The sequence below is a fragment of the Globicephala melas genome, chromosome 14 (assembly GCF_963455315.2).
Source record: "Globicephala melas chromosome 14, mGloMel1.2, whole genome shotgun sequence".
NCBI lineage: Eukaryota > Metazoa > Chordata > Mammalia > Artiodactyla > Delphinidae > Globicephala > Globicephala melas.
The window spans coordinates 63,528,647-63,544,019 of NC_083327.1; the positions used below are offsets into that span (position 1 = coordinate 63,528,647).

A 15,373-nucleotide genomic window follows, 5' to 3' on the forward strand; every position below is an offset into this window, starting at 1 on the left:
TATCTATTTGCAGGGAGAACTACCAGTAGGGGTATTAAAAATATGTGTAAAGTATAAGCAAAATATATAATGGTAAGAAATTGAAATATAAGATTCAGCAAACTTTTTAGTTACAAATACTATTTTTAAGGCATGAGACTTAAAATGGGAATACAGATTAAAGTTGGCATTTCAAATCTGATGTCCCAAAATTAAATCACCGGTATCCCAATTGTATATCAAAGAACAGGACTGTTAAATAATGCACATTTCAATTCAAAGGCTTTCATCTGGATAAATTGGGCCATGAACTTACTTGTTAATGCCTTGCCCCTCTGTATTTCAACAGCAATACCATAGAGTATATAAATATCTTTCTAAATCACCTAGCCTAATTATTGGGAAACTACACAGCGTATTCTCCAACCAAGCACAATACCTATCATAACATCACCCCCCTCCCCCCAAAAACTCCTCTCTCCAAAAAGAATCTAAGATTTTACTTATATATTTTAACAAATATCTGTCCCAAGATAGTCATTCTTAGAAACATGTCTAATGGTGAGACATGTCACATACATTCTACTTATGGAATTTTTCAGGGTTAGAAAGCACACTAGTTTTATGACGTAAAGGATTTTCCCCTGGTTCTAATGCCGATTCTTTGTGAAACACTGGATAAGTCACATAGCTTCAGTTTCCTCACCTATAAAATGACGGTGTTGAACTAGAACTGCATTGCTCAAGGAATGTTCATTGGAAAACTAGATCTGAAAATAAGTCCCCCCACCCCCCCAAAAAAACCCTCCATGATCAAATAATATTAAAAAATGCTCTATCCTCAACAACAAAAAAACAAACAACCCAATCAAAAACTGGGCAGAAGACCTAAATAGTCATTTCTCCAAAGAAGACATACAGATGGCCAACAGGCACATGAAAAGATGTTCAACATTGCTAATGATTAGAGAAATGCAAATCAAAACTACAATGAGGTACCACCTCATGCCAGTCAGAATAGCCATCATTAAAAAGTCTACAAATAACAAATGATGGAGAGGGTGTGGAGAAAACAGAACCCTCCTACACTGTTGGTGGGAATGTAAGTTGGTGCGGCCACTATGGAGAACAGTATGGAGGGTCCTCAGAAAACTAAAAATAGAATTACCATACGATCCAGCAATCCCACTCCAGGCATATATCCAGACAAAACTATATTTCAAAAAGATACATGCACCCCTATGTTCATAGCAGCACTATTCAAAATAGCCAAGACATGGAAACAACCTAAATGTCCATCAACAGATGAATGGATAAAATATACAATGGAATACTACTCAGCCATAAAAAAAGAAAAAATGCCATTTGCGGCAATATGGATGGACCTGGATATTTTCATACTAAGTGAAGTAAGTCAGAAAGAGAAAGAGAAATACCATATGATATCACTTATATGTGGAATATAAAATATGGCACAAATGAACCTACCTACAAAACAGAAACAGACTCAGACTCACAGATATAGAGAAAAGACTTGTGGTTGCCAAGGGGAAGGGTGGGTGGGAGAGGAATGGACTGGGAATTTGGGGTTAGTAGATGCAGACAGTTACATATAAAATGAATAAACAACAAGGCCCTAATGTATAGCACAGGAAACTATATTCAATTTCCTGTGATAAACCATAATGGAAAAAATATTTAAAAACGAATGTATATATGTGTAAAACTGAGTCACTCTGATGTACAGCAGAAATTAACATTTTAAATCAACTATACTTCAATAAAATTTTTTTTAAGAATTTTATTGAAAGTTTTTATCTCTACTCATTCTAATAAAAGCTGGGAGAGGGCTGTTGACCTTTTGGAGCGATACCATAAATAATTGGTCAATTTTAGTATTATTTAGGATATAGGAATTGGGGAATGAGGGAGAAAAGTTTGGTAACAGAATTGAAACACTTCAAGTGTATACATTTTGAGTATCAGTGGGACATTTACGTGGAAATATTGAGTAGGGAGATGGAGGTATGAGAAAATAAGTTAACACATATAAAAGAATCAGTATAGCTCTTAGAGGGTAGAAATTCCTTAATAATTATGAAGTGCTATAATAACTATATGATTTGGGATTCACATATACACAGTACTATATATGAAATAGATAATCAACAAGGATCTACTGTATAGCACAGGGAACTCTACTCAGTATTCTGTAATAATCTATATGGGAAAAGAATCTGAAAAAGAATGCATATATGTATATGTATAAGTGAACTACTTTGCTGTACATCCGAAACTAACACAATATTGTAAATCAATTGTACTCTAATATAAAATAAAAATTAAATTATAATAAAAAAAAAAAAAAGAAATTCTCTATCCTATAGCAATGCACAGAAGGATACTCAAGAATCTGACAGGCAGGGTGAGGTGAAGCTGAAACCAGAGAAAAGAGCAGCAAGGTAGACTTGCCTCTATCACCATGGAATTAAAAGACTGAACCTGGGGCTTCCAACAAGGTGGACAAAAGCTGAATCTGCAACTCCCATTTTTAATCCTGAATCCTTAAGTGTGGCTAAAGTGTTATCCCAGGGTGGTGTTGGCCCCATCAGTACTAAATGCAAATCGTCTCTAGGGAAAGCATCTTCAATTTAGTATCTCAGGATTCCCATAGATCAGGTTCAACAAAATATGACCTCACAATTTTAAAAGTTACCAAACACACAGGGAAAAATCCATTCTCAGTCTCCTGGGAGAGATTAAGCAAAAATAAACAGACTTTAACCTTAAAGGACATAGACATTTAAATGATGAGATAAAGAAATGAAGTTTTAAGAAATAGTTAAAGAAATAAATAATAGGTTACAAAAAAATAAAGGATTCTAGGAATAGACTATGAAAATTTGCCAACCAATTTTGAGGGGAAAAAACCCTAAAGCACCTAGAAATGAAAATTATTGTTAAAATGTAAAACTCAAGAATGAATGTGTTTCGCAGCTGATTAGACTTGGTGGAGGAATTACTAATCAGTTGATAAATGCAAAACACAGCACAGATTTGAAGACATGCAACATGAAAAGAGAAGAGACACTGAGGACAGCATAAAAAGGTCAAATACATTTAGTAACAAACGCAAAGGGAATGAAAGAAAGGCAATAGGATAGTAATTCGAAATTTTCCAACAGCTAATGAAAGACAAGGACCCACAGATGTATAAAACACAACTTATAAGATTTAAATAAAATGTTATCTTCACCTTTAATTTCACAATGATATTAAAGACCAAAAACAAAAAGAAACTCTTTAAATGCAGCCAGGTAGAAGAGCTAGATCAGTTAGTTACAAGGGTATAGACATTACAGTTATAACTAACTCTTCAACAACAGATATTGAAGACAGCAGCATATCATCTTCAAAATGCTGATAAAAATATCTGTCAATCTGGAAATATTTGCTCAGAAAAGCTATCTCAACAATGAGAGTAAAATAAACGTATTTTGTGTTTTTAAGAGTGCTTTTATTCCTTCGTGAAAGTAAGATGAATAATGATTGCTAAAGGAAAATTTGATGCAAGAAGGATAGTAAGCCAATAAATTTGTAAATATGTAGGTAAATCTAAACAAGAATTACCTAAAACGAGAGTGTCTTATTTTCGGACTCAAAAAAACCAACCAAACAAAAAAACACCCAGAATTGAAATGAGCTATGGAGCCATGAAAAGACACGGAGGAAACTTAACTGCATGTTGCTCAGTGAAAGAAGGCAATCTGAAAAGGCCACACACTGTATGATTCCAACTGTATGACATTCTGGAAGAGGCAAAACTATGAACAGTAAAAAGATCAAGGATTTGTGGGGAGGAGGGAAGGAATAAATAGGTGAATGGCAGGGGATTTTTAAGGCAGTGAAACTATTATTTCGTATGGTACTATAATGATGAATACATGTTATTATACATTTGTCAAGACCCGTAGTACAACAGAATGAACCCTAATATTAAACTATGAACTAATAATAATGCATTAATATTGGTTCATTGATTATACCAAATCTACCTCACTAACGTTAGGTGTTAAAAATATGGTTAATTGGGGGTGGGGTAAAAAGGAATATGGGAACACTATACATTTTGCTCAGTATTTTCTGTAAGCCTAAAACTATCCACCCCCCCAAAATTAGTAAATTAAATTTAAAAAAACCAGAACTATAATATCAGATCATTCAAGTTGGGGGTGGGGCTAGGGCTAAGGTGATCCAAGTTCTTTGTATTATTTGAAAAAAATGATTAAGATCTGAATAAAATATTCAGAACCTTAAAGTCAACACTTAGAGAACAGTCATGTTTTCAACCATACATGGAACACTTAAGAAAAACCAACCACATATTTTTATTGTGCTATAAAATTTTAAAGAACTGGTTTCATACAAATATATTCTCTGAAAACAATCAAGCTTATTTATAAATCAAAAACAAGTGTAAATGAACGATCCTGACAGGTAGGAATTAAATGCATATCTAAATAAGTCTTAGGTCAAACAAAAATATTTGAAATCTATAAATACTCAGAACTAAATAATGAAAGTTATACACATAAAAACTTGGTGGGTGCAGCTAAAGCAACAGAGGGTTATTTATAGCCCTAAAGTGCTCATATTAGGAAAAAAGACTAAAAATTTCCAGAGTTAAGCATTCATCAAGAAATTTAGAATCATCAGAGCAGCAAAATAAATTAAAAGAAGGTAGAAAAAACATTTTAGAGTGGAAATTAATAAAATAGAAAACAAAGATAGAATCAAGAAGCCCAATATTGTCTTTAGAAAAGATTAATAAAATTGACAAATCTGTATAATCTTGTTAAAGATGAAAAATATTACAAGGCACAAATAAAACTGGGGATGAAAAAAATGAACTTAACCATAGACACAGGTGTGATTTTTAAATAATATCAATGATGACAATAAACTTGAAAACATAAAATCGGTCAATTTAGAGAAAAATAAAAATTTCTGAATATGTGAGACATTACCAAGATTCTAAGAGTCAGAGAGATACAAAGAGGTATAATCAGAGAAGTATTGCTCCCTCCTATCCCTATTGCCACGTTCTCATTCCTCCATCCATAGAGATGCTCCTTATTCTTTTCTACAGCTGCAGAGTGTGCTTTTGTAGGGACACATCACAGTTTATTCAAACATTCTCCTGTATATGGGCATTTATGTTGTTTCAGATCCTATAATTTCTCATAAAATTCCAAAAAGAGAATGAGTTTTCAATTGTTATTCAAAAGCTGATTACCCAGATTTTGAATCCTTTATATCCTTTGTTATCCTTTAAACTTTTATTTTTCCTCTTGGTTAAAATCTCAAAAGAGAGAGCATGATCAGGAAATGAAATGTAATTGGGCCATGTATAAGCTCTCCTGGGAAACTGTTGCCTTATTAGAACTCTAAGTGGAATAGTACGCTGGCCACGCAAAGGTAACAGGTTAAGTGTCATTTACATCCATTTCTGATATTAAAGAGATTCTAGTGAAAATGACTGCTTTGATTATTTCCCTATGTTTATATTTTGATTGAGAATGAGTCTCTCAATGCATTATTTGTGCTTATACTTTGATTATAAAGAACAGATAAATTAAAATTAATTGTGATAAACTAGAGTAAAAGAAAAAAAGCAGAGGTAAATGCCTTGGAGCAGGCAATTGTGGCCTACGTAAACAGAAGCTTCTCATTTCTGGTTAGCTTGACACCTGATTAATTTATTGCCAAAAGAAAATACATCCTCAAATTGTTTAAATCTTTCTATATAATATTATTTAGAATAAACAGGACAACATTTTAGACAACAATCCAAAAGGTCCCTCCACCTAATTTTTATAGAACGGAAGTTCCATAATTCTGCCTGTAATCACAAATCCAACAAAGATTTTGTTCTGTTAGCATAAGTGTGTGTGTTTGCAGGGGCATGGACGGGGTGTTTAGCTTTTATTCTTATTTGGACAAACTCATAATTATTGACTGATGTCTATAGGGGAAAGAATATCAGGAACTTATACGTTGTGACTTGAATAATATAACTATTTCAAAAATGTTGAACTGTTTGTTGAAGGAAGAAATTTTGTGTCAATTATCAGGCTGCACATAGTCAAGATGTATTTGGAATTCATTTCTCTTTGATTTTGAATCGTGAAGTCAAATCCGTCAAGCATTTTCATATGATAATATTTCTAAACTGATGAGAAGAGTTTAATGTAAAAAAGGACTTCAAAATACGTACTTAAATCAGAGTTATGAATGTTCTAATCCTTCTTTTCTATGTCTAAGATTAGCTCCTGCTTATTCATAAACTGTACTCGACCTAACATACGCCAGTTATGGTATTTGTTCTATTCCAAACTACTTGCTAAATTCCCTGTTCAGATTAAAATTCTCCTGAGAACATTTTTGGATATTTTAAGTGACAACTGCTTAAACTTATTAGCAACATCTTTGGGGGGATTCTGACAAGCTCAAGTAAATGGCAGGACAGTGCGTAGGCCCACTGATTAAGTTCCAGCAACAGTTGAGTTTGAATAAGCAGAGACCACAGAGGGAGGCACTGGCCCAGAGGCTAGACATAGTTTCAGCAGCTGACAGGACAACCCCCAGGGTCCCCTCACCTACTGCAGGTGCATGCAATCCACTAAGAGCCTCTCTCTGGTGAGGTCTTCTTCCTGACAGCATTCCAAAGAGTAATATAGATCACACATAAAATGAGACACCAGCACTTCATTCTTTCCAAAGCATTCACGTGCCTATGAGATGTCAGGCCTCGAATGAGCTTTAGGAGAATATAACTTAAAAGATAATTCTTTGTCTTCTACCAGTGAAGTAAAGAAAGACAGTCACACAATTTCAACACAAAATATAGCATGTGAACTAATGAAAGCATGTACATGGCACAGAAGCAGTCCAGAGGAGGTGGTAGTTGACTGTGCCTGGTGACAGAGGCAAATCAGGGAGGTGTCAAAACAGGGAGGCGTCAAAAAGTAACTGATGCTAAAGAAAGAATAGGAGTTCTAATTTTTTCTATGAGGCTCGTACTTATGGTCATACCACATTTGCCATCTCTAGGATTGTACACCAAATATAAGGCCGCCACACCTGTTAAAAGAGGAATGGCCTTCTTTGTCATATAAACTTCCTTTGCTTCACAGACAGTGAGGCATTAGATATATCCAGACCTGGCTCCTGGAATTGTATCATCTTGGAAAACCTTGGAAATTTTTTCCCCAAGTTTGCTTAATTCAAATTAACTTCCTAATCTGCAAAATTAGGAAAAATTCTTATAACAAGAGTTATTATAAGAAAAATATATAATATGATAATACATGACAATTTAAGTATCAAATAAATAATGAGGTTTTTCCACCCTGTCTAACCCACTTCCTGTCGTATATATGAATTAAAAAAACTATACATAAATTACATGAGAAATTTTAATCTAAATGTATCTACCTACTAGTTCCTGTTTTAAATTCATCAATTTGATTTCCATACATTTGTGATCATTTTCTATTTTAAATATGCTTAGATTTTCCGTGATTCCAAGTATAGAAAACCAAAGGCCAAATGTTTGAAAATACTCAAGTTCATAACCAGAGAACACAGTAAGCTTATACATTTCTTATCCTGCTCCCTGATTGTTCTGAAGAATTGAGATTTTTAAAAATACTCTTCCATTGTAGATAGAAATTTTAAAATAGTTGACTGCAGAAGGAGGGAAATTTCTGGGGTGATGGAAATGTTTTATATCTTGTTTTAAGTAGTGATTATAGGAGTGAATAAAACTGTCAAAATTAATCAAACTGAACACAGAAGATCTTTGTGTTCTGTTTTATATTATTCCCTCATAAAAAGTTTTTTTTTTAAATCTTCTGTTCAAACCTCCCTTTCCGTAAGTGCTCATATTCTTCCAAAGTAAACTTCATATCAATTTCTTTTTTTATTGTCATACTTGTTGGTTTAAAAAAATCATTCTGGGGTAGCTTCTTTTTTCAGTCCATATTGTTAGTGGATTTAGTCAAACTGTTTATGTCTTTCCTTCCAGATTATCAGGGCCAAAGTTGAACAAAAACCAAGGCCAGATCTGCTGACCCTTAGGTGAACCCCTGGGCCTTCACCAGCTCTGATGCAGGCAGTGATTCGTCACAGTACTGCCTGCCATCTGCTGATTCGTTTTTCAGTCATCCTAATCCAATATGTTTATTTAATTCTTATAATAGCATCTTGAGAAAGTGCAGTGACCAGTTGGCTAAAATTCAAATGTATTTACTAGCTTAGAAATTAAATGTAAAAAAAAAAAAAAAACCCTACCATTTTACAGGCATCTTTCGCTTAATTCCATCTTCCCTGACCTTGAGTTTTCAAGGACTTTTTCTCCATTACTGACCCAGAAGATGAAATGTGTAACACAACAAAGTCAAACTCCCTTAAGTTCCACAAATCAGGAGAAAACCAAGAAGTCTTGGTAGTTCCTGAAAATAAAAATGGAAAATTTATAATGTTGAGTTCAAGGGAATTAAGAAAGAATCGATCAAATGGTTGAAGACAAGTCAATTTCAAAAGAGAGAGAGGGAGAAGGAAAAGAATTAAGTAGAGCATGGAAATACTCTTCTCTCCTCAGTTCTAAAATACTTAGAGAAGTTTTAGAAATAGCTAATCAAACTTTCAGACTAATTGTGTCAGCGTTTATAATTAAAATCAAGCTATAAAAGTCCTAAACAGAAAAATCTTAGCTAAAAGCCTACTGAAATAACAGGAAGTGTTCTGCCTTTTAGGGTGGAGAAAAAAAGAAAAGAAAAAGATCATCTACTATGGAGTTGTAAAAAAAAACACTTTGATTGCTAAAATCCACACAGGTATAACTTTCTAGAGTTAAATACTACAGCATTTCTGTAAGCAGTCACAGCAAATTCAGCTATTGGCTCTCTAGGCTAAGCATATCCCCATAAATTGAAGTCATACCAGAGAACATTATTCCTTCTCTCTGTACCACAGAATCCAGACATAATTACAGGAAGTTCAGCTTGGGTAGTTCTTGCTCAGCTATATGTCTGGAGAGGGATATGGTAAGGGAAGGAAGAGGGTCGTATTTACATCTAAATACAAACAGCTCTTTATTCACTGAGACCATTCGCGACACTATAATAACACGAATGCGAAGAACTCCTCTGTCTGAAATCTATTCCATATCCGACATCTGATGCCAATCCTTACAGTGATAAAGGCCACAAAAGCAAACCCAGAGGCACTGAATTTAAATATAGTCCTGAGAGGTCTCTCTGGTTGGTTTCTTTTCCCTGTTGACACTCAGAACAAATTTCCCAACAGCCATCAGCCGAATTCATCCAAGCTGGATGCAGGCCAAGAAGCAGCAGTATTGTTGAAATCTGGGCAGCGAGGGGGAAGGGTGCCTGGCACATCAGTCGGGTGAAAACATGCGGGAACTGATGGGCAGCAGCTGGAAGAAGTTTGGCCACGCTGGCAGGGGGACATACGAGTGGTTAACCAGTGAACCGAGCCTACCTCTTCCGGAAACCCACCTGCAGGTTTGTACCTATGACTTATGTTTTTTCTTCCCCAAAGTATCTTTGTTAGCTTTAAAACCAACAATGCCTACATTTTTAGGAAAACTTAGTGGCAACATTTTGTATTACAGGCGTGACAAAAATATGAATTCACTGAATGGCTTGGTCTAAGGAACTACCTTGAAAGTTGGTATCTTTTGACAATGATAAACTCAAGTAAAACGTGTCACAAATATATTCTAAGAACGCTTGATATAGCAAATATATCAAAGAACACCGAAGCTAGAAGTCAACAAATTTTTATGCCTTGGTATGACAACTTTGTTCTTTGCTCAGTCTACATTAAAAAAAAAAGAGAGAGAGAGAGAGAGAGAGAGAGACTCCCTTTGGCTCTCCAGCTGTTTCTAAGAGTTAGCAGAAGCGAAGGATCTTACTTCAGGAAGGGCAGCAGAGGGTTAAGGACGCTTTGCCTCTCACTAAGAAATGCAGCAGCTGTTTTGCTTTACCTGGGAAATCCCCAAAGAAGTCTCAATCCGAGGTGTCATTAAGGAAAAATATTGGTAGAAACCTAAAAACTCAATTAATTTTACGATCAGCAGGGAAATGTGTGATACTACTGTCCCACCAGAAAGGGGGAAACAAACGTATTTTCTTGTTTTCTGGAAAATCGAGTGGTGAGATTGGTATTTAAATTCTCTAAAACCACTTTTAACAGAAATAAATTATACACATATATATGATATATCCTGCAGCAGTTGCACTTTCTATTGGTTATTTCTTTAAAGTATTCCCTGAACAGCAAAGTCCTTGAGAAATATTAAAAGTTAAAAAACCACGTTGAGGGTAGTGAAACAATTAGAATATTTGACTAAAAAAAGACATCCTGGAAGGGTAAGCTGGGACAAAGTGAGAGAGTGGCATATACATATATACACTACCAAATGTAAGACCGATAGCTAGTGGGAAGCAGCCGCATAGCACAGGGAGATCAGCTCGGTGCTTTGTGACCACCTACAGCGGTGGGATAGGGAGGGTGGGAGGGAAGGAGAGGCAAGATGGAAGAGATATGGGGATATGTGTATAGCTGATTCACTTTGTTATAAAGCAGAAACTAACACACCATTGTAAAGCAATTATACTCCAATAAAGATGTTAAAAAAGAAAAAGACATCCTCTCTGCATTAACAAAATCCACAATTTGAACCAATATACCATGAATCATTAAATAAGCGAATTAAGGATACCATCATAAATTTGTTCATAGCTCTGTGATCTCTTAACTAGGAAGAAAGAAGAGTTCTTTATCTTACGAAATTGTCCTAATCTGCGGTATTAAATAAGCCTTTCAGTGCCACTCAGTATTTGGACAAAATAACCAATGGACGTACCAATTACAGAAGGGGACTGTAGCATCTCTGTTTTCACAAATTTTTGCAACTAATAGCATTAATAGCATAATGGTAAGCAAGAGGGTCTATTACAGAAAAACTTTTAAATAGAATATTAAGTATCTTCATATTCTATGCATACTGAAGTTAGAGGGTTTAAATAGAGTATTTAAAATATGATGCCCACAACTGTTTGGAAACTATTATCATCCACGTTACTGAAGGAGAATGAAGGAAAAATCAGTTTTGCAAAATGCCTCGTTTATCAAGGTTGAAGAGTGATTAAGAGATAATAGCTTTAACATTTTAAATGATTCATCTAGTGGAAGAAAATAAACATATTTAAATTGCTTTTTCAGTCCAACTTGATTTTTTAATAACTGTAGTAAATTTATTTGAGTTCTTATCGCTTTTATAATCAAAGTCCTTGTTACAGCACAGCAGATTTTTAGTTAACAGTTCTGATAAACTAGATTATGTGTGAGAAAACAGAAAGAATTCATAGTTCATTGATTCATTAAATTCTCATGCCAACCCTCCAAAAAAGATGTTCTTATTCTCATTTCATAGAGAAGAAAAAGTAGACACAGAAGGGGCAAGTGAATGGTTCATGGTCACGCAGGTATCAGAAGGTCATATTGGAATTCAAGACCACAGCTGTCAAAGCCCAAAGATGATGTTCTGCTTCCCAAGAAAACCTTTAATTGTATGCACTTTAAGTTAAAATATCTTAATTCATATCTGAGAAAAAAAAATATTTAGCAGTGTAACTATTAAATAAACCATCTAATTTTGAGTCAGAATTAACAACACAGTTGTAAATTCTTTAGGAATTAAAAAAGATTATACGAACAACACTAGATAAGTCAGTCTCTTAACAGGTCAAGACCAGCAAAACATCTGTTATTTCCACCAAAATCAAGGCAAAAACCTCAGCTTTCATAGTTTTATTACTATAAGTTTTATTTTAAATCAGTAGACAAAGATCTTAAGATTTTGTTTTTTAAACACAATTATAAGGCTTTACACTGTTTTCTTTTCCTCTGTAGTAGTGTATACTAACATTCACATGTGTTGTGAATGAACAGAGAAGCTTGTTAATACTTCATTATTTCTCAGTAGCTTTGTGTAAAGCAATGTCTATGCAATTTGGAACAGGACTTAGTTTTTCATATGGCTTTTCTACCTTGCCATTGGAGTATCATTTCATGCTTATTATTTACTCCATCAAGAACCATCATTATTGTGATCTGACACAATAAAATCAATACCTTTTAGGTTGCTTAAGAATGAATTTATCTGCAATTCTTGGGCTTCCCTGGTGGCACAGTGGTTAAGAATCCACCTGCCAATGCAGGGGACACGGGTTTGAGCCCTGGCCCGGGAAGATCCCACATGCCGCAGAGCAACTCAGCCCGTGTGCCACAATTACTGAGGCTGTGCTCTAGAGCCCGCGAGCCACAACTACTGAGCCTGTGTGCCACAACTACTGAAGCCTGCACACCTAGAGCCCGTGCTCCACAACAAGAGAAGCCACTGCAATGAGAAGCTCGTGCACCGCAACGAAGAGTAGCCCCCCACTCACCACAACCAGAGAAGAGCCACGCACAGCAACAAAGACCCAACACAGCCAAAAATAAATAAATAAATTTATCTGCAATTCTTTTTCTTGAGAGAATTCCAAATTTCCATATTTATCTTACAAATATTGCAAAAACACATTGAGGAAATTTCAAAATCTCAATCATCATAAGCATCAGCTATCCAATCGGATTTCAAATGTTGATTACATGAGTATTGAGCACATAACAATGTCAGATTTTACTCCAGAATTAAAGAAGTCAGTTCCATATAATCCTTCTGTGGCAATAAAACATTATCGGTCTAATTCTAAACAAAATAAGTACATAAATAGTAAGCGTTCTCATTCAAAGAATGAGTGATGGACCTGCCAACTGAAACTTATCCTAATATTTTTACTTCAGTGGAAATAGTGTAGGGTACCCTTGTGTACTTTTGACATTCTGAATTTATACTTTATCACGGAAGTACACCTTACTTCATGCAGGCTCAAGCTCATTGGCATAAATGAATGATTAGAGTGATTTTTAGAGTCAGTAAATGATAAGGAGAATACAAGACGAAGACAGAGATCAGCCTTAGAAATGCAGCGCTCTTCTTTCCCCATCTTCTAACTCAATTCCGTTCCCTAACTCCAGGGCACCCAGAAGATAAGTTCCACCAAGGAAGATGTGGAGCCCTTCCTGTGCATCCTTCTTCCAGCCACTGTCCTGCTCTTCCTGGCCTTTTTGCTGCTTTTCCTGCATCGCCACTGCCAGGCCTCTCGGCCCCAGGGGCAGGTTTCCAGCCTCGACCTTCCAGAGCACCCGCCTGCAGGAGAGGTGACCGACTTCCTGCCAGGCTTACTCTGGAGCAGCGAGCAGACCTTCCCTTACTCCCCACTGCCCGGGGAGGCAGCCCTTCTCTCGTGTTCACCACCCTCCTATGAAGAGGCCACCAGGAACGCCCCTGGAGGAGAGGCCCTGGATGCGGGCCTTCAGTATAAAGCGGGTTCACCTGGACTGGATGTGCCACTATAACCCGCTCTTGTAACCATTAAAACAGCTCTCCACCCTTCAATGAGCCCGCCTGAGCAGGGGGACAAGGGCCTCTGGACCTAAGACGCTGCAATTCACTGGCCAACACCTGGATGAATGGGGATGGGGGGAGCTTGACAAACGTCAATCTTGTTAATGCATTTTCAAGTTCCTTAGGGAAAAGTCTCCCCAGGTCATTCTAAAGATGACCGGGCTCTTTTATAACATATAACGGCCCTGAGAAAAACAAGAAAGTTCCATGTGAAGAAAAAGAATTACTAGTGAACATAGGAAGGAAAAGGAGGAAGAAAAAGAATTACTAGTGAACATAGGAAGGAAAAGGAGGAAGAAAAAGAATTACTAGTGAACACAGGAAATAGCCCTGAAAAGAAAAACAGAAAAATGTTGATAAGCCAAAGATAACTGCTTTTGCCACCAAAATAAAACTTTTCTTCCCACACAAGTTGTTCAGGGCCTCATCATTTCACTTCTGTGTGAAGATGCATGGAGAGTTCTAGAAGGTGAGAGAAACACCTCTAGAGCTGTAGTAGTAAATAATGGTGAAATGTTTCAATATTAATAATAAAGAACAGACAGTTGCAAACATTTTAGTTTAAAAAAAAAAAGCTCTCCGAAATTCTCTCCTCTGTAGGGCTGCTCTTGCTTACTTTCTGATTTGCTTCCTAGAATGAGAGGATTTGGCTTAGTTACATGTGAATGTCTCACACTAGAATACTGTGGGTTGTCTGTGCTGAACAAAGGGTCGCTGCTCTGACACATTATCTTGGGGGACACAGTGACAGTGTGTGTCCTCACCAAGCAGCAGGAACAAGAATAGAAATCAGTTTAACATTGGAAGGGAAAAGTCGAAATCTTGGAGCCCATGGTAAAGAGAAACACAGGTAAGCTAACAGGAATCTTATACATCGCATAGTTCAAACTCTTGCCTTGCCTTTGTCAAAACTGGAGTTCAGAGCTTCCCTGGTGGTGCAGTGGTTGAGAGTCCGCCTGCCGATGCAGGGGACGCGGGGTCGTGCCCCTGTCCGAGAAGATCGCACGTGCCGCGGAGCGGCTGGGCCCGTGAGCCATGGCCGCTGAGCCTGCGTGTCCGGAGCCTGTGCTCCGCAACAGGAGAGGCCACAACAGTGAGAGGCCCGCGTACCGCAAAAAAAAACCACCACCAACAAAAAAAACTAGAGTTCAGAGAGGTTAAGTAACTTGTCCAGTGTTAAATACCACCTAAGAGGCAGAGCTGGGACCAGAAGCCTGGCCTCTCCATCCTGGGCCAGAGCAGCTTCCACGGTGCCAGCTGGTCTCCCAAGAAATTGCAAATGTGTAATTTCAGTCCCCGCTCCTGAATGGGGGCCAGCACTCATAACAGGATGGATATAGCTCTGAGTTTGGAATGGGATACAAATCTCCCTCCATGATTTTCAAATGGGGAGGTAGAGGTGGGTCATGTACCACTTGGGGGCTGTATCAGGATGCCCATAGGGGTGGGTATCAGGATAAGAACCACACATGGTTTTTAAACTCGTACTCATTGCTGTAATTTCAGGGGGGAAAACTATTTTTAGTGTTTTCACAGTATAAACTACAAAACTAAACAACCTTTTGATGGTTCAAAATGAACAACAAGTGACTCTTTAAAGCTTTTTTTTTTCCGGTACGCGGGCCTCTCACTGTTGTGGCCTCTCCCATTGCGGAGCACAGGCTCCGGACGCGCAGGCTCAGCGGCCATGGCTCATGGACCCAGCCGCTCCGCGGCATGTGGGATCTTCCCGGACCGGGGCACGAACCCGTGTCCCCTGCATCGGCAGGCGAACTCTCAACCACTGCG

At 37.1% G+C, this 15,373-nt stretch overlaps 1 protein-coding gene across 1 annotated transcript; it reads left to right on the forward strand.

The window, feature by feature from the left end:
• The first annotated feature begins 9,451 nt into the window (after nucleotides 1–9,451).
• On the forward strand, nucleotides 9,452–13,502 carry SMIM28 (small integral membrane protein 28). The gene is given in 3 exon segments (XM_030853351.2): nucleotides 9,452–9,569; nucleotides 13,156–13,477; nucleotides 13,480–13,502. Coding segments are annotated over 3 exon segments (456 nt in total). The 5' UTR covers nucleotides 9,452–9,458.
• The last annotated feature ends 1,871 nt before the right edge of the window (nucleotides 13,503–15,373 follow it).